Source organism: Xyrauchen texanus, chromosome 24 (genome assembly GCF_025860055.1).
Source record: "Xyrauchen texanus isolate HMW12.3.18 chromosome 24, RBS_HiC_50CHRs, whole genome shotgun sequence".
Classification (NCBI taxonomy): Eukaryota; Metazoa; Chordata; class Actinopteri; order Cypriniformes; family Catostomidae; genus Xyrauchen; species Xyrauchen texanus.
The window spans coordinates 33398085-33419166 of NC_068299.1; the positions used below are offsets into that span (position 1 = coordinate 33398085).

A 21082-nucleotide genomic window follows, 5' to 3' on the forward strand; every position below is an offset into this window, starting at 1 on the left:
TGTGCTCATACCTCTGGTTTGAGTCGTCTGTCATTAGTTCTTTTCCCTTGTTTTCCAGTTGCTTTTTGTTCTGTTGCTGAAGGTCGTCAGCAGTCATGGATAAAAGGGTGTTCCTCAAAACACCTAGCCAGTCCTTTTGACCTGCCATCTGGGCAATTAGGCTGAGCATCTGCAACATTTTGGCACACTTCTGGTGAGAGTAAGGGCAAGAGACTAATGCAAGATCAAACAGAATTTGGAGCTAAAGGCAAAGTGAGACAGCAAGGTGTATAATGTACAGCTAGGTTTTGCTAGGTGTGGTTAACAAGTGAGATGTGTTCCTGATTATTACTATCTTAGCTGCAAATAGCAGGATGCTCAGATTTATGTGGATCTGAGTGGCTTTGCTAAAAGAGCGTAAGCCTAGATTTAATAAATGACTTAAGATGTTTCTTTGGGTCAAATTATTTATCAGCACTTACTGATAGCATACAACAGGCTTGATCTTTGAACACATGAAGAAGAGAAAGAAAGAGGAAGAAAAGAGCTTTCCTATTAGATTGTGTCTATTAGTGGTGCTCAAAATTATGCCATAGAAATCGTCTAGATTACTAGTGTAGCTGGCTCATAAAATTTAAGCAACTTGTTGCAAATAAACACAAAATCGAGAAGAAAAGTATGTCTAGTTACTTTTGCAGTTTTATGGGGAAATAAACTACACTAGACCAAGAGGGTTAAATGGGAAAATGAATAGCTGACTTCTATTATTAGTAAAAATAATAAAAAGACTTGAAGAAGTGATTAAAATAGCAGAATAACCTTGTATTGGGAATAATCAATAGCACTTATGATCAACAATTAGATTTGCTTTGGGCATCATTCTATAGTTGGTCACAGCTGTTGCGTGTTCAAGACCACACAATGTGTTTGTCCCTCTATAAAGTTTAGTCAACGTGCCATTGAAAGTTCCCAATAACTATAAAAATTATTCTCTATCTAAACAGTTTACATATAATTAAATTTTTAGATTTAATTAACAAAGTAACTGCAAATTTAGCTGAACACCGTTCAGTAAGGGATGCACCTGAAAGGTGCAGGTGAAGTTAGATGAGAAGAATTAAAGTTAAGGAAAGAGAAAGTGAGAATTCAGAAACCAGAAATGGGGTTAAAGGAAAATGGTTTAGATCACTTCACTCTGCATGCACACAAGCTGTAGATAAAGGCTTCATGTAAATTATGCTAGCAGCTAACTGTTGAAGCTATTAGTTAGCTTAGCCTAAGCTAAGGGGCTGCTAAGTTGGGTTAGCTTAGCCACCTAGGCTGGTTTGTTTACAAAATGGCGTCGGAAGGAAACACATGTGCTATCTGGAGTGAGCACTTCCCGTGACAAGTCGTTGTCATGGGAACCAATGCACTTCAGAGTTTCAGTGAGTGAAACACAGTTTTGATCACCAGGAAGCTAAGCCTTTTAGATGCACAGATAAAGTTTAGATGAAGGACATCAATCTAACTATAATTTGTAAGGCCTTTATACTGTGAAAAGGGGAGCATCGCCCAAATCTACATTTATATAACACTGTACTGAGATTTCTTCATCAGAAACAGGTTAAGCAATCAATTCTGGTACAGTTTACATGCCGCTGAGCTGAGATTCCTTCATCAAAACAGACTTACACTTTAATACTGAAATTAGGGTTTCTCCGCTAAAATCATATTACTCGTACACTGATGCCTTTTGAAAATATGCTTAAATGTGTTAAGACTCTTTCAATTACAGTAGAGATGTCAATTCAAGCCATCACTTTATCCGCATCCAAACAAGCCAGCAACTAGTGAAGCAAATGCCGTTTCGCATGTCATGTCCTATTCTGACCGGAATTATTCAATGCACACCTTTAGGTTGACAGTGGTTCAAGCTCATAACCTTTGTTTAATCATGCCCGCATCATTCTCCACCATTATGTAGCGAATCAGTTCTATGAAATATTCATAATCGATTATAACAAGTTATGATTGATTATTAATATTTCATAGAGCTGATTCGCTACAATAGTGTCTGTTATAATTGTATATACATGATAGTGGATATGTGATTGATATTTTCAACTCCCCAAGCGCAAGTCTGATGAAACCAAGGACTTCTAGGTCCTTTCAATCAACCTGTCAAACAACCGCAGTGCTTAAACAAGATATTTAAACTTTGCTACTTGCAGCTTTAAAGCGTATTCACATGAACAAGACCTCACGGATCTTCTTCAGAATGTCTGCTATCAACATGCAAGCAGTTACACTGATGAGAAGGACGTAGCCTACATCTATAGCTGAATAATACATGTAGCCTACTCCAGTCAAATAGCGTATAATTCTGCACTAAATGTCATGCTTGCACTTAGACTAAGTCCAAGTATAACCGACAGAAATGGTGTGCGAATATCTTGATCATTTTAGGCCCTTTTCCACCTAGAGTCCTGGCACTTTTTCCTTAGTAATTTTCTAGATGAGAACTCTTACAAGGAACGGAACACCCAAGAAGACTTTTCCCCTTTTGCATTTGCATTCATAATGTACCATCGTAATGATATCATCTAGTATCAACCAAATATTCTTGTGACGTTATTTGCAAGTGCGTTTCAATAGCAACAACAACAAAATCAACAACAACGACAGGGGGGCCTGGGTAGTTCAGCAAGTAAAGACGCAGACTACCACACCTAGAGTCGCAAGTTCGAATCCAGGGCATGCTGAGTGACTCCAGTCAGGCTTCCTAAGCAACCAATTGGTTGCTAGGATGGGTAGCGTCACGTTGGGGTAACCTCCTCATGGTCACTATAATGTGGTTCTCGCTCTCAGTGAGGCACGTGGTGAATTGCGCGTGGATGTCACGGAGAATAGCGTGAAGCCTCCACATGCGCCAAGTCTCTGCGGTAATGTGCTCAACAAGCCACGTGATAAGATGCGTGGATTGAAGTCTCAGATTCGCCCTCCGCCACCCGGATTGAGGCAAGTCACTACACCACCATGAGGACTCAAAGCGCAATGGGAATTGGGCATTCCAAATTGGGGAGAAAATCATAACAACAACAAAAAATACTACGCTAAAAATGAGGAAGGAGAAGAAATCGAAGGCGAGTATTTAGAGACTATGACAATTAGCAAAGATTCCCTTTGGAATATTAAGAAAGTACAAGGATGTTTTACACGAACATGGTAGTGCAGCAAATGTGAGCTAGTAGGCTACACTACCATTCAATAGTAAATGAATAGATAAGTAGATAGTAAGGTATCTTGTTGTTTAGCTATTATGTCATTAGTTGCCAGCTAGATGCATGCCTGGTTCTGTGGGGGTGCGGATGTTAGATCACCCTCAATTCAATATGTTAGCTTAATAACACTGTACATTAGCAAAGCATATTTCCTTGAATCTCGGAGAACACACACAAAAAATCCCTGCATCAACCATTTGATTGGTAAAGATTTCCGCTCTAGCATAGAGAATTTTATAGCAGAATTATCTCACTTAATGGACCACTTGCTGCTTACAATTTCTGCTTCGGGATAAAGTGACACATAACTGCTGGTCAGTTCCCAAAGCCAAATCCACAACTTAATGATTAGTGAAATGTAAAAAAAAACAAGATAAGTGGTTGCAGATAACATCTTCCGACATCACTTGCTGCATACATGTGCAGAGAAAATCTATATATGTTTGTACATTAGAGAGAAAAAAAACGTCTTAAATGAAGGCAGTGTAATATGTGGATTAAATAATTTTTATTTGTTTTGGGATCATTAAACATGCCTTCATCTAATATATATATATATATATATATATATATATATATATATATATATATATATATATATATATATATATATATATATACACACTCACCTAAAGGATTATTAGGAACACCATACTAATACTGTGTTTGACCCCCTTTCGCCTTCAGATCTGCCTTAATTCTACGTGGCATTGATTCAACAAGGTGCTGAAAGCATTCTTTAGAAATGTTGGCCCATATTGATAGGATAGCATCTTGCAGTTGATGGAGATTTGTGGGATGCACATCCAGGGCACGAAGCTCCCGTTCCACCACATCCCAAAGATGCTCTATTGGGTTGAGATCTGGTGACTGTGGGGGCCATTTTAGTACAGTGAACTCATTGTCATGTTCAAGAAACCAATTTAAAATGATTCGAGCTTTGTGACATGGTGCATTATCCTGCTGGAAGTAGCCATCAGAGGATGGGTACATGGTGGCCATAAAGGGATGGACATGGTCAGAAACAATGCAAGGTAGGCCGTGGCATTTAAACGATGCCCAAGTGGCACTAAGGGGCCTAAAGTGTGCCAAGAAAACATCCCCCACACCATTACACCACCACCACCAGCCTGCACAGTGGTAACAAGGCATGATGGATCCATGTTCTCATTCTGTTTACGCCAAATTCTGACTCTACCATCTGAATGTCTCAACAGGAATCGAGACTCATCAGACCAGGCAACATTTTTCCAGTCTTCAACTGTCCAATTTTGGTGAGCTCTTGCAAATTGTAGCCTCTTTTTCCTATTTGTAGTGGAGATGAGTGGTACGCGGTGGGGTCTTCTGCTGTTGTAGCCCATCCGCCTCAAGGTTGTGCGTGTTGTGGCTTCACAAATGCTTTGCTGCATACCTCGGTTGTAACGAGTGGTTATTTCAGGCAAAGTTGCTCTTCTATCAGCTTGAATCAGTCAGCCCATTCTCCTCTGACCTCTAGCATCAACAAGGCATTTTCGCCCACAGGACTGCCACATACTGGATGTTTTTCCCTTTTCACACCATTCTTTGTAAACCCTAGAAATGGTTGTGCGTGAAAATCCCAGTAACTGAGCAGATTGTGAAATACTCAGACCGGCCTGTCTGGCATCAACAACCATGCCACGCTCAAAATTGCTTAAATCACCTTTCTTTCCCATTCTGACATTCAGTTTGGAGTTCAGGAGATTGTCTTGACCAGGACCACACCCCTAAATGCATTGAAGCAACTGCCATGTGATTGGTTGATTAGATAATTGCATTAATGAGAAATTGAACAGGTGTTCCTAATAATCCTTTAGGTGAGTGTGTATGTATATATATATATATATATATATATATATATATATATATATGTATATACAATTATGACTTTCACTTTTGCCTGTATTTCCTGGTACCAGTCCATGTTTTCATTATTGCCATAAATGACTCGAACAAATTTAAAAGTTGAAAAGATTGTGGTTTTCTGTTTAAAAGTTTAATCTGAAATAGGCAAATTTGCGAATATGTCAGTTTCCTCGACAACGCACAGATTTTTATCACTTGTAGTGGAATGTTTGATTACTTTTTAGTAAATAAAGCTCATTTAGAACAAAAAAAAATGTAAGGCATTATTTGAAGATGTTCAATGACATGTATGCTAATGGCGAAATATTTGACTGATTACAAATGATAATGAAGGTCTGGTATACACTATTATCTAACAGCCTTTGTAAACCAGTGCAAAATAAACAGCAAGGTTTTATACTAAAACACAACAATGCAATGATATAATTTTGGATGTGTACATTACTAAGCATTTCGGAATTGGATAAATGTTGGTATATTGCCTGTATTTCACCACAGGGGCATCTCAGTCCACGTGGGCAAAAGGGCAGTTGCTTGGGCATGTGTGCATGTCAGGAAACAAGTCTAGCCTTCCACAGAGAAATGTCAGAGCGGGATTTGAGCAAACTTGTTTTTTTACCAGTGAGCGTGAGCTGTGCTTGAGCGGAGCATTTGCTTGAGCGGATTATTGAGCGTACTGTCACACTGCTCTGCTTCGCTCACATGCTCTGGTTCTGACTCAAAGTCAGATGCTTAAGCAATGATCTACTTTTGATTTGTTGCTCATGCTATTGTTGCCTCTCGCTGGTAGCTGTGAAAGCCTTTGCCACCGTCTGTCTTGAGTTTGAGAGAACTGTTTATGAGGTCTCTTTTGTAGAACAGAATCTCACTGGATGACATATACATGGCATCCTCACTTCTGCTATGCAGCAATCAGAAGATCATAGAATCAGCTTCTCACTTCCTATCTTTCCCATCCTCTCCTACTGTAATCTGTGTTGTTATTTGTATTGGAGTTACTTTGGTCTTCTGGGATCAAACTGCACATACAAAAGGCTGTGTTCAGTATAGTATACTACTGTTCCATACTACTCTTAATATTTCTACAAAATATAGAATGTATCCTCTGCACAGTATGCAGATTTCCTGTATGCATGAAATACCTGGATGATCTACTACATTTGCCAAAATATGCTCTGTGTGTGGAATCCTGTATTCTAAAGTGCAATGAGCTCGACTTGACCTTCCATTTCCAGTTTGACAAATTAACCAGCTGGGTTTTAATATCTGTATTTTTACTCGTAGGCTACAGTATGTTCAGAATGCAATGCAAGCTTACTACTTAATGAATACAATGCAGTATAAACTCTATACTACGTACTATTTAAAAAAATAGTATCACATAATGCATCCATTCCAAACAATAGTATGCTACATTGTTGTCACATGAACTTATTACATAATTCAGATGACCTCATTACATACATGTTTTCATCATCATAAAAATAAAAAAGTTAATTGTATTTTGAATCCAAATTTAAATGGAAATTAAGGTTAATTTCAAGTCAAGCACATTGCATCCTGCATGCTGTGTACTGTGCTGTAAACTGCATATATTGGCAACTGTAGTACAGTAGGACATTCTATGCATACTGAAGGAATAGCAAGAGTAGTATGGTAGTATGCTATTCCAAACATAGCAAAATTTTGATGTTACTGCCAAAAGTTGTGAAATATTAATAACAGCTAAAAAATAAAATAATAAAACATATTTATTTCCAAGATGGTTAATGCACACCACTCACATGTATCATAATGAGGTCATCAGAATGTTGCAGTTTACTGTTTGAGACGATTATTGCTGCAATGTGTGCACTTTTTCACTTGCTTTTTTTAAAAATAGTGTATGCAGTGTATATTGTACAGCATTCAGTAAGCAGCACACTTGTATTTTTTTCTGAATATACCCAAACACATATAGCCTATACCATATTTTTCATGATCTACAGTGTATCAATACATTGTAAAAGTCAGCATTGGTTACTACAGCAGTACATCTTCAAACTCCTCTCTGTCTCTCTTTCTTCAGGAGGAGCAGAATCGAGGCAAGCCCAACTGGGAGCATCTGAATGAAGACCTCCATGTACTCATCACGGTAGAGGATGCCCAGAACCGTGCAGAGATCAAGCTGAAGCGTGCAGCGGAGGAGGTTAATAAACTGCTTGTGCCTGCGGTGAGTGACACAGTTGTCTTGCTTACACACTTCCTGTCACTTAATATGTTTTGTGCAACTCACCAGAATATCACACATCATACCTATTTAAAGTCTCCGATGACAAATGTGTCAAAATTAAAGGACGTGAGCATTTTTAAATGACATTGCAAAGTGTATTGTTGTGGATCTTGAACCACTTTGAATTTTTATGGCGTAGTTTACATTTATGCATTTGGCAGACACTTTTATCCAAAGCGACTTACAGTGTCCTTTTTACAGGGACAATCCCTGGTGTTAAGTGCCTTGCTCAAGGACACAATGGTGGTGGCTGTGGGGATCAAATCGACAACCTTCTGCTTACCAGTGCAGTGCTTTTGCCCACTACACCACCACATATGATATATTACTTATAGTTGTTGTAGTTGTTATATCATTTTTAAGTAGTGAAACAATTAGATTAGTAGTACCCTGTGCAAACATTGGTAGAGGTTACCGGTTCTGTTCACAACCTTTTGGTGTCTGTTGTATCTCACTGCGCTGTTTCAATACTTGTATAATTTACTATTTTTTCTCCACTGTATCATATAACTTAAAGACCTAATTAGACGATTTAGTTCTCTAAGTGCAAATATCATATAATCGCCAGCACTTGCCCTTTAAAACTAATTATCTCTGATTGCTTTGGTTGGCAGTTTAATACGAAATGGTACAGCTGGACATCAAAACAAAAATGGTCCAGATAGCTTTCCTGAGCAAATAATGCCGGTAGTGCAGCAAAAGGTGAGCTAGTTGGCTACACTACCATTCGATAGTAAATGAATAGATAAGTAGATAGTAAGGTATCTTGTTGTTTAGCTATTATGTCATTGCAGTTGCCAGATAGATGCATGCCTGGTTCTGTGGGGGTGCGAATGTTAGATCACCCTCAATTCAATATGTTAGCTTAATAACACTTTACATTAGCAAAGCATATTTCCTTGAATCTCGGAGAACACACACAAAAAATGTGTGGATTAAATATTTTTGATTTGTTTTTGGACATTAAACATGACTTCATCTAATATATATATATATATATATATATATATATATATATATATATATATATATATATATATATATATATATATATATTAGGGCTGTCGATTTAACATGTTAATTCAGTGCGATTAATTTGACAAAAAATAACGCGTTAAAAAAATGTACGCTAATTAATCGCACCATAATAAGGAAGATTCCTGAGAAATGCAAGCTTGTAGTACCACCTGTTTACTCCAGTGGGCAGTAAGTGAAATTTCAGCTGTGTGGCAACGCACAGTTTATTCAGTGAAGAAAACACTTCAGTAGGAAGAACAACGCAAACTTGCGTTACATTCTTGCGTTCAAAACACTTGAAGGAGCACAAATGCGAACTAAGGGATCTCAAGATGTGTTTAAACTATATTTAACTTGTAACCTAAACACAGTGACCTAAACATTTTATCCATTAATGGCAAATAATGCCATTTCCATTCAGATTATTCATATTTAAAAAGCAAGAGCTGGTTGAGTCAATTCACAGCATGCTAGAACTGTGTGTCAATGAACATACATTTCCCACTGACCATTTCCCCTTATGTTTCCTTTCTTTTTTGGTGTTACTTGATGAATAGGAAGTGAAACGTTCTCTAAATGTTCTCGTGAAAAACGGGATGTGCTTTGCTGTGTTGTTGTGGTTGTGTAATCCATCAGTTTTAGAAATGTCACTTGTAACATTTGAGAGTCTAAGACCATTGAAAGTCTTCCCCATTAAATAATTGTTATTTAACAGAACAGCAATAGGCCAGACTGTATGGTCAGGAATTAAGACTTAATTATTTTAATTAGTGAGCAGCTTGAATTCAAGAAAAGATTACACAATATGTGTATTGCTCTATGGTGATTGATCTATCTTTTAATGGTTGAAGTTCCTTTGTTTGATTTTTTTATGAAAATGTTTCAGACATTGAACTATCAGAGCCATATTCCTCTAGTGTTCTCCCACATTAGTGTTTTGTTATTTTTGTGGTCGTGTGACCATAAAAATTATGTCATGTGTTAAATTTAGTGTAACAAAGTCATGGTCATTGAATTATACAAACTGTTGTAGACCCATTCCATGGGACTGGGAGTGTGCTAACAACTACAGCATGACCAGTAAGTCCTACCTCATTTATTTCATTAACCATGGGGCATTAATGAAGAACACAAGTCTATGCTTAAACACTCACGTGTACTCTGTGCATGGAGCATGTAACCATATTTTCTGCCAGAATACCACAGTTGCTTACAGTGGAGTACCACAAATCTGTGGGGCCTCCAAGTGAACCATGAGATGGGGGCCCTCATGGATATTTACACTTTTTTGTAGCTTAATGCTCAGATGTGACTTCCTATGAACTGCAAAGACTGCTTTAAATCTTACCAGAAATCTAACCAGAATTTAACTGGCTCATATCCCCTTGTGGGGTCTGTAACTGTACTAACTAGGCCTATAGTTAAGTAAATGTAGGTCTCATTATGACCAAAATGGTGTACCAGATTGGAGAGATTTTATCAACCACATTCAGGTTTTATAAGGCGTATACAGGCATTACATGTGTCGATCGGTTTATGACCTTACACGTTGTCAGTTTATTAGGCATAATTGGTGTAAGATCGTGAATGTAAACCCACTCAATGTGACTTGAAGACTTCATGTCAGGTTGCAGAATGATCAGTATATAACCTGGTCATCACAAAATCAGGCTGTTATGTAATTGCTGTAGTTTGTTGCTATGGCAACTGCCATCACCTTCAATCAGCTCAGTGAGAATGGTCACATATTCCCAATCATCAGACCTTCAGTCAGGGTCTCCAAGTGGACACAAACTACAGCTATGGCTGTAAGATTTAACATGAGACTCCACCTAAGACCAATTCCCTCACCCAGCAGCCAAACCCCAGATAGCCCTAAGAGAGGCCACCCCATCCTTATCAATCCCAGCCCCACTGCTGCTATGTAAGATGCCCAAAAGTACCCACCCACATCCCAAGGTGAAATCCATTAACACCTCTGTGTCTGATGGAGGGAGGGATTTTCTCCCTCTCTGTGTGTGCCGCTAGTGTTTTGCTCCAGCTCCTGTTAAGACCTCCATAATCCCTACTATTATTTGCATACTGATTGATTGTATCTTGTGGTATTTGAGCTGCACGCACTAATTCTTCACATGTGGGTGGTGCAGGCGGTGCTCCATTGGGGATCGGGATTTTTTTTTTTTTACGGCATATATTGCAGGCCGTTCCCGCATGCAACTGAGGAACATTATATCTGGCACACCAGGAGTCATCAGCTTGGCTTCTCAGACGGCCCTCAGTCATCTAATTTAAATCATCATCATTATCGACATCATAACTGTTGTGCTCACAGGAAGCCAGTGACCAGCATGATGCTGCTAACGCTGTCAAAAGCAATTATCATCAAAGGCTTTGTAACAAATATATAATAGCCTTGCCTTCACAATTTAATTTGAGTGTGCTGACTGAGATGTTTCACCAGACTCCCCTAAGCTCCTCTGACTCACATACACCTTACAGGAAGGGAGAGTTTCCATACCACCAGCAGCAACTCCAGAGTGAGATATCAAGATGGTGCCATGGTCATGGATGGCAGCCTTGGTGTGGAATTCTCCAGTTCTTTTGTTGTTTTTGTTTGTTTGTCCTGTGTTTTAGTTATTTTTTCCAATCAGTTTTACCAGGGACAAATTGCTGAACATTCGGCAGCACATACCAGACAATCTGTTTCCAGTTTTGGACTATTCGGACGCTTTGAACATTTTAGTCTGAGGTGCAGCTGTGTTGTTCAAGCATACCTTGAGACTGGTCAAGCTCCGTCAGCGCGTCTTTCGAAAAGTGCTACCGAGTATTAATCTAGTGAATCTCTGCTCTCTCCCTAACAAAACAGACAAACTACATCTCCTTACTCATCAAACAAGGACTTTTCAAACTCTGCTGCCTTGTGCTTCACAGAAACCTGGCTGAGTGAAGCCATTCTGGACAGCACTATACATCAGCCGGGCTTTCAACTGTTCAGAGCGGATCACATTGCGGAGTTAACGGGGAAAACGAGAGGTGGTTGAACATGCTTTTACATCAATAAAACGTTGGTGTACAGATGTAACAACATTAAAGAAGATGTGCTGTCCAAATCTGGAAGTGATCATTATCAACTGTATTCCTTTCTACTCGCTATGGGAGTTTTCCTCATTTATTCTGGTGAGTGTTTATATTCCTCCACACCCGTGCATGAATGCAGTGCTGCAAATGCTGGCTGATAACATCACAGACATGGAGCAACAACACCCGGACTCGCTTATTATTATTCTAGGAGATTTTAATAAAGCTAACCTCACCTGTGAACTGCCAAAATACAGACAGCACATTACATGCCCCACCAGAGACAAAAATATACTGGATCATTGCTATACAACAATAAATGATGCATATCGCTTTGTCCCTAGAGCAGATTTGGGACTCTCTGATCACTGTCTGGGTCATCTTCTTCCAACATACAGGCAGAAAATAAAATGAGCTAAACCTGTAGTAAAGACTGTAAAGATTTCAAATCCCTTTATTGTCACTCAACCATATACACAAGTGCAAAAGTAGGTGAAAGCCTTTGGTGCGGTTCCAAGCAAGATAGCAGTATGACAATAACAATAAACATCTGATTTACACATAGCACTGTTTACACATCACAATATACTATATAAACCTAATAATATACATTATACACAAAATAAGAAGACTGTATACAATAAAAATACACTGTACCCCAATGTAATCAGTGGAAATAAATGTAAGTGTGGTGTTGACATTCAGCTGTTGGTTGAAAGTCAGTCACCAGTGTTATTAAGTGAAGTATAAAATGTGGGTCTAGTCTGAGGCTAATAAAGTGCTGTGTTGATATATGTATCATGAGCAATCAAGAGTTCATAAGTCTGATTGATTTGTGGAAGAAGCTGTCATGAAGTCGGCTGGTGAGGGTCCTGATGCTGCAATACTGCCTGCCTGATGGTAGCAGTGAGAGCAGCCCATGGCTCGGGTGGCTGGAGTCTCTGATGATCGTCCAAGGTTTTTTCACACACTGCCTGGTATAGATGTCCTGGAGGGAGGGACGATCACCTCCGATGATGTGTCGGGCAGTTCGCACCACCCTTTGCAGGGCTTTGCAATTGAGGGCGGTGCTGTTGCTGTACCAGGCAGTGATGCAGACAGTCAGGATGCTCTCTACAGTGCTGGTGTAGAACCGTGTGAGGATGTGGTGGTTCATTCCAAACTTCCTCAGCCGTCTCAGGAAAAAGAGGCACTGGTGAGCCTTCTTCACAATGGCCTCATTGTGGACGGACCATATGAGTTCCTCAGGTATGTGGACACCGAGTAACTTGAATCTGCTGACTCTCTTCACTGGTGCTCCATTGATGGTGATTGGGCTGTATTCTGTGTCTTTTCTCCTGAATTCCACCACAAGCTCCTTGGTCTTACTGACATTGTGGGAGAGGTTGTGCTCCTGACACCAGCTTGTCAGAGTGTGCACCTCCTCTCTGTAGGCTGTTTCATCATTGTCAGTGATCAGACCTACCACTGTTGTATCATCAGCAAACTTAGTGATGGCATTGGAGCTGTGTGTTGCCACACAGTCATGTGTGTACAGGGAATACACGAGTGGGCTGAGAACACTGCCCTGCAGGACTCCAATGTTGACAGTCGGTGATGAGGAGATGTTGCTGCCCATTCTAACCACCTGGCATCTGCTTGACAGGAAGTCCTGGATCCAGCTACACAGCGAGCTGTTTAAGCCCAGGGCCCGGAGTTTCACATCAAGCTTGGAGGGCACTATGGTGTTGAATGCTGAGCTGTAGTCTACAAACAGCATTCTCACATATGTGTTCCTTTTTTCCAGGTGAGAGAGAGCAGTGTGTAGTGTAGATGCAATGCCATCAACATTGGAGCGCTTGTTGCTGTATGCAAACTGCAGTGATTCCAGTTAGGCAGGCAGCACAGAGCAGATGTAATCTCTGATTAGTCTCTCAAAGCATTTGCTGATGATGGGGGTCAGAGACGGCAGTCATTTAAGCAAGTGATTTTGGATTGCTTTGGTACAGGTACACTTTTGGACATTTTAAAGCATGTGAGCACAACAGACAAGGATAGGGAAAGGTTGCAAATGTCTGTATAAACACCAGCCAGTTGGTTTGTGCACGCTCTGATGACACGGCCCGGAATGCCATCTGGATCTGTGGCTTTATGGATATTCACACGTTGGAAGGATCAGGTTACATCCACTACAGAGTCGGAGAGTGAACTCATCTCTGTTGCTTTGGCTGTGGGAGCTCTCTCCGCAAGGTCATGTTATTTCCCTTGAAACAAGCATAAAAAGTATTAAGCTCATCCGGGAAAGAGGCAGCGATGTTCACAACAGAGTTTTTATTCCCTTTGAAGTCTGTGATGATATGAATTCCCTGCCACATACTTCTAGAGTCATGTCCTTCAATCTTGTCCCTGTACTGGCATTTGGCTGCTCTGAGGGCATAACTGGCTTGTTTATGCTCCTCCGCATTCCCAGAATTAAAAGTGTAGGTCCGCGCATTAAGTGCCAAATGAACATCGCTATTAATCCACGGTTTCTGGTTAGGGTAGATCCATATTGTTTTTGTCGGCACAACATCATCTATGCACTTCCTGATGAAACACGTTACAGTATCAGCGTAGACCTCGATGTCGTCATCAGTGGTGGCGGACTGGAACATGTTCCAGTCTGTGTGATCAAAACAGTCTTGTAGCGTAGAATCTGAATGGTCCAACCAGCACTGGATCGTTCTGAGGGCGGGTGCTTCCTGTTTCAGTTTCTGCCTGTAAGCTGGCAGAAGCAGAATGGAAGAGTGGTCCAATTTGCCAAATTGTGGGTGGGGGAGGGATTTTCAGCCATCCCAGAAGGGAGAGTTGCAATGGTCTAAAACCCAGTCCCCTCGTATGTTGAAACTGATGTGTTGGCAGTATTTCGGTGCTATTGACTTGAAGCTGGCTTTGTTAAAGTCCCCGGTCACAATGAATGCAGCCTCAGGGTGCGTGGTTTCCTGCTCACCTATACTCCCATGCAGTTCCTTGAGTGCCCGGTCTGTGTCGGCTTGTGGTGTGATGTACACAGCTGTGATAATGACCGCTGTGAATACTGCTGTAGCCAGAATGGTTGACACAGAAGCCTGAGAAATTCCAGATCAGGAGAGCTGAAAGATTTGATGATGTACGTTCCTCTGATCACACCAGGATTTTTTTATCATAAAACATACACCACCACCTCTGCTTTTTACCTGAGAGGTCTTTCACTCTGTCTGCTCGGTGCACGGAGAACCCCACAGGTTTGATGGCTGAGTCTGGAATCTCCACTGGCATCCAAGTTTCTGTAAGGTAGATAAGGTAGACATGTGCATTCTAACTAGGACTTATTTAACATACAACAGTGACAAACCATGGATTACAGCAAAACTCAGGCAGCTTCGTCAGGCAAAATAGGATGCAAAAATCTTGTACAATTAAGCCAGGAACACACTGAATAAGGATATAAGAGTGGCTAAAAGAAGCTACTCTGATATGCTGAAAAACAAGTTTTCAGCTAACAACCCTGCATCAGTTTTGAGTGGCCTGAAAGAATTTACTAACTTCAAGACACCATCTACCAACACTGAACCAACAACTGGCTGAAGACTTGAATGTGCATTTACTGTAGATTTGAAAGGCTCAAACCTTCAATTCACACAAATGTCAACACCTCGTGCAACCACACTCCTCCCCTCTCCTGCTACTCAACCTGCACTTAACATCTGTGAAGAGGAGGTGAGCTGTGTCTCCCGGAAACAAAAGACAAGGAAAGTACAGGGCCCGGACAGTATTTCACCCACTTGTCTAAAATCCTGTGCTAACCATCTGACCCCCATCTTCACACTGATCATCAATAGATCACTGGATCAGTGTGAATTTCCATGCTGCTTTAAATGCTCCATCATCATTTCTGCCCCAAAGAAACCCAAAATCACAGGACTTAATGACTACAGACCCATCACTGACGTCTGTGGTCATGATAATTTGAGAGATTGGTGTTGGCCAAACTGAAGGACAACACTGGACCCTTTCTAGATCCATTTCAATTTGCTTATTGTTTGACTTCATTTCAGCTTTCAACACCATCATCCCAGCTATTCTCTAAATTACACCAACTCTCCATTCCCATATCTATATGTCAGTGGATCTCCAGCTTTCTGACAGACAGGCAGCAGTTAGTGAGACAGGGGAAATTCACTTCCAGCACGTGTACAATCAGCAGTGGTGCCCCCCAGCGATATGTGCTCTCCACACTACTCTTCTCCCAGTACCTATGACTGCACCACCAAGGACCCCTCTGTCAATCTCCTGAAGTTTGCAGACGACACTACTGTCATCGGCCTCTTCCAAGATGACAATGAGTCTGTATATAGAAGAACAGCTGGCTCACTGGTGCAGTCAAAACAACCTGGAGCTGAACATGCTCAAAACAGTAGAGATGATTGTGGACTTTAGGAGGAACACGCCACATTGACCTCACTGACCATTCTAAACAGCACTGTGGCAGCAGTTGTGTCATTCAGGTTCCTGGGCTCTACCATCTCACAGGAGCTGAAGTGGGAGACCCACATTGACTCCTTTGTGAAAAAGGCTCAGCAGAGGTTATACTTCCTTCACCAGCTGAGGAAGTTCAACCTGCCACAGGTGGTGCTGATACAGTTCTACTCAGCAGCCATTGAGTCTGTCCTCTGCACTTCAGTAACTGTCTGGTTTGGTGCAGCTACAAAATCGGACATCAGAAGACTACAAAGGACAGTTTGGACAGTTAAGACAATTATTGGTTGCCCACTGTTCTCCCCTCAAGAACTGTACACTTCCAGTGAGAAAAAAGGCTGGGAAAATCACTCTGGACCCCACTCACCCAGCCCACTACCTTTTTGAACTTTTGCCTTCTGGACAACGCTACAGAGCATTTAGCACCAGAACAGTCAGGCATAGGCACAGTTTTTTCTTTGGGCTTACCATCTCATTAACAGTTAAATTCACCCCATTGAGCAATAATTATGTGCATTGCACAGCTTAGTCTAATTATATTTATCCAGCATACCATACCTCTTCTGCAATACATTCCCTTGCATCTGTATATAACAGATTTGTATTTGTATTATTGTGTATTTCTATATACACTGGTGGCCAAAATTTTGGAATAATGTAAAGATTTTGCTCTAATGGAAAAACAAAGTGGCATTTAACTGATCACAATGTAAAGTCAGGACATTAATAACATGAAAAATTACTATTACAATTTAAAAAAAAAAAAAAAATTCAGAACTTCTTAAACTACTTCAAAGTGTTCTCATCAAAATCCTCCACATGCAACAATGACAGCTTTACAGATCCTTGGCATTTTAGCTGTCAGATTGTCCAGATACTTAGGTGACATCTCACCCCACACTTCCTGTAGCACTTGCCATAGATGTGGCTGTCTTGTCGGGCACTTCTCACGCACCTTATAGTCTAGCTGATCCCACAAAAGCTCAATGGATTTAAGATCTATAACAATCTTTTCTAATCTGTTGTTTAATGTCTGTGTTTCTTTGCCCACTCTAACATTTTATTTTTGTTTTTCTGTTTCAAAAGTGTCTTTTTCTTTGCAATTCTTCCCATAAGGCCTGCACCCCTGAGTCTTCTCTTTACTGTTCTACATGAAACTGGTTTGAGCAGGTAGAATTCAATGAAGCTGTCAGCGTAGGACATGTGAGGTGTCTGTTTCTCAAAATAGAGACTCTGATGTACTTATCCTCAAAGTTTAGTTGTACATCTGGCCTTCCACATCTCTTTCTACCCTTCTTAGAGCCAGTTGTCCTTTGACTTTGAAGACTGTAGTGTACACCTTTGTATGAAATCTTCTGTTTTTTGGCAATTTCAAGCATTATGTAGCCTTCATTCCTCAAAACAATGATTGACTGACGAGTTTGTAGTGCAAGGTCTTTCTTTTTTGCAAATTTTGACCTAATATTGAGCTTAAGACATGCCAGTCTATTGCATAATGTGGCAACTCAAAAACAAACACAAAGACAATGTTAAGCTTCATTTAATGAACCAAACAGCTCTCAGCAGTGTTTGATATAATGGCAAGTGATTTTCTTGTACCAAATTATCAATTTAGCATGATTACTCAAGAATAAGGTGTTGGAGTGATGGCTGCTGGAAATGGGGCCTGTCTAGATTTGATCAAAAATGAATTTTTTCAAATAGATTTTGTGCTGGTATTTTACATCAGTAATGTCCTGACTATACTTTTTGATCAGCTGAATGCCACTTTGGTGAATTAAAGTACCAATTTCCTGTCCATCAAAAGCCAAATCTGTACATCATTCCAAACCTTTGGTGGATGCTTTCTATATTTTCTATTCACTTTTTTTTCTTCTATTTCTTATTATTATATCAGTCTTGTTGCTTTATTGTTTGTGAACTGGAAGCTTCTCACCAAGACAAATTTCTTGTATGTGTAAGCATACTTGGCAATAAATCTAATTCTGATTCTGAGATTTTGTGTTCATCACTAAATGTGTGATCCTAGTAATAAGCCACAAAAAAACTGTGCTAACCTAGTGTTTGAAGTACAAAGGCAGAAGTATATTTCTCTTCTCTCTTCAGGTTATTTGAAGTGACAGAGGAACAATTGACATGTTGCAGTAGCCCATTAGCCCAGAGCTCATAGTCATAATGTTTGATCCCAAAGAACTGAGGAGTGAGACTAATCCATCATCTGGGTGGTCATCATTGTGCCCTTGAACAAGGACCAAGTTGCCCCAGAATGGCATATCTCTCTAAATGGTCACCAGTAAGGTGGCAGGTTATAGTTACATCAGGTCAAAGAAAGAATTCCCTCTGTGATGAGGAGGAGGGTGGGGCCCAATCGGGCTAATCGGCAGAGGGGAGGAATAAAATAAAACACAAAGCACACACGGCAGCTGCGATTGGCTCTCTCTCTCTCCCCCGATTTGTCGCATCCGGCTGTCTTTATCCCTCTCCTCGGCTGATTAGCCCGATTCGGGGCCGGGCCGTGACTATGCACGCCCGGCCCCGCCCTCCTCCTCATCACACCCTAGTATCTGCATGAGAAGGGGTCATTCTTTCATGCAAATGGCATTTTCCTTAAAACTTTTTCAATCAAATAAAAGCTCTTAACCTCCCACATGTCACAGATGATTCATATTCTTGGAGAGAGAAAAAACTGTTGTCTCGTGTCACCTCTCTCTGGTATTTTCAGCTACACTAAGCTGAGCAGTCACACAACTTCAGCACCAAATTTCATGCACCTCCCAGAGAAAGATAATTTCAGAAAGTATTTTAGAGTCCTTATTTAGAACATAAGCTTGTAGGCAGCATCTAAAACCTGTGGTGAGGTTAAGCATTCACTGCTATCTGTTAGCTCCTGCTGTCATCACTCTGTCTTCCCACCCCATGTTAGTGGTAGCTAGGCCTAAATGGTCATTGCTTAAGGGACTACTTTAATTAAAGTCCTGCTCTGCCATGGCTCCCAGCCAGAAGTCATGACAGATAGAGGCAGCTTTAATTGTCAGAACACCCTGCTTGATATAGTTCCTTCTCATCCCTGAGCGTTTGCATCCCAGGAGTCTGCCGTTTTACGTGTATGTACTTTTTGTATATTGTGCTTGCTAAGGTTTAGAGATTTGAACAAACCCCTAAACTAACACCCTGTCCTAAGAGATCTGTGCAATGCCTCAGAAATAGAAACCAATCTCATCTCTTGTTGGAGATGGATAAGACACGGTATGCTGTAAGTATTGCACTTTAGCACTTTAGGATTGTTTGTGCTACAGACATGAATGATACATAAAATCCAGCAGCTTATTGTGCTATTACTCTTCTAAAATAATGTGCTGGAAGTGGGTGATAAAACCTGCAAAAAAATTCCATGGAAAGGGGATCTGAGTTGTATCTAGGGACCGGAATATCATTGTGTTTTCCCACTATCCGGACGAACGATACACATTGTGGAATCATGCGTTCCATACAGATTAAGGCAACATGGCACTTGTTCCATTTTTTTCTCCACTTGGGTGCTGCAATATCAGGATAAGAATGAACTGATTGGGCAAGTTAACCAATCAGGCCAGTAGCAGTACGCTACTGAAGCCATTCCACCAAAACAGTTCTCTGTCCTCAGTAGGGATGTTCCGAATACCTTATTCAGAAAGGCTGAAACTGATTCATCAATAACATAAAAAAAATATTCATATGACTGATTATCCAAGAGGTACAAGGATAAAGCAACATTTTAAATAAATATATAAAAAATGGCAAATAATTTATAATCTGTGCAGTCAATATTTCTAAAGCGTCAACCTTATGAATGGAAATGCCCACATTGCGATTTCAAATCAGATGGGTGCGGTCTCGCTCTCTGTTAATTTTCCGCGTCTGAAGTCTTTCAAGTGTAACATTAAGATACGACATAAATTACACTTTTCACTTCTTGAAATGTCTATGTTAATGTATCACACGATTCACATGTGATTCCCATGTATTCATTTATAGCCTAAACCTGATCGTGATGTTACATTCAAGTGATGATTTCATGTCGGAGCCCGTCTATCCATCTCTTAAAATTGACCACATTTATATCCACATCAGCGATTAAGGAAATTATCTGGTTAAGACTTTATTCCAAAAAAAGTTCAAATGCTCCATAAAGGTTTAAATGCTCAATAGAGTATTCATCTATTCTTGAATATTCCTCCTTATGTAAAATGAAGAAACTGAAACATGTGCCTTCTTCTTTAAACTGTGCTACCTCTGGTAAGGTGCAGTATAAATGTAAAAGTATTATTATTATTATTTAATTCAATAATGGTGACTTACCTTAAACATTTCTGATAGATTTACGGGACTTTCAATTGTTTGTAGACTTTATTTATTTTATTTTCGTTTATTTTATTGTGTGAATTTGTATTTATTATTCACTGAAAAAAGTGTGTTTGACATTTCACGTTTCATGCAGATGTTAATATCAGATATCCCAGGAGAATCCAAAGATAACAAAATATTCCACAGTTAATGTGGCCAACAAATTCAGCTTCATCTGGTAAGAAAAAAGTAATAATATAATAAATATAAATAATAAATAATAATAGTAATTTTTATTATTAGGCTATTATTATGAAAATGCATATGCAGGGCATATTTTATTGATAGAATGTAAAAGTAAGATTTAAAGTATACGTTTTAAAGTTTAATTTCATTTAGTTTTGATGAACGTCCACACCCGGTTCTATACGAATACAGAGACAGATACAGATAAATTTGTCATATGAACAGATACAGATACAAATGCAGATAATAGCTTTGCTGCACACCCCTAGACCTCATTATGGCTAGCATATCATGCTGTGAAATCTGGGCCAGGAACCGTTTGTAATCATAACATACTAAATGTTCAAGTGGACTTTTGTTCCCAGTAAACAACCCCCTAGAATCTCCGAGCAACCACCCAGCAATGTCCTTACACCCAACCTAGGACTATAACTGTTCAATCTCCTTGCCTTTTCTGTCCCTTTCTCAAATATCCACCTGCCAATGTATTCAGATTCTCAAACCCCTGCTCCTTTCATCACCCGCTGGCACACGTGCTCATGAC

General features: G+C 40.0%; 1 protein-coding gene across 6 annotated transcripts in view; it reads left to right on the top strand.

Moving 5' to 3' along the window:
* LOC127618219 (protein quaking) overlaps positions 1-21082 on the top strand; it is a 152989-nt gene that overhangs the window by 89836 nt on the left and 42071 nt on the right. For all 6 annotated transcript variants that reach the window (XR_007967417.1, XM_052090555.1, XM_052090557.1 and 3 more), the window contains exon 4: positions 7195-7338. Coding sequence is in view for 5 of the 6 variants with exons in the window: in XM_052090555.1 (XP_051946515.1) it covers positions 7195-7338 (144 nt within the window). In the remaining variant the exon portion in view is untranslated. The remainder of the gene's footprint in view (positions 1-7194; positions 7339-21082) is intronic.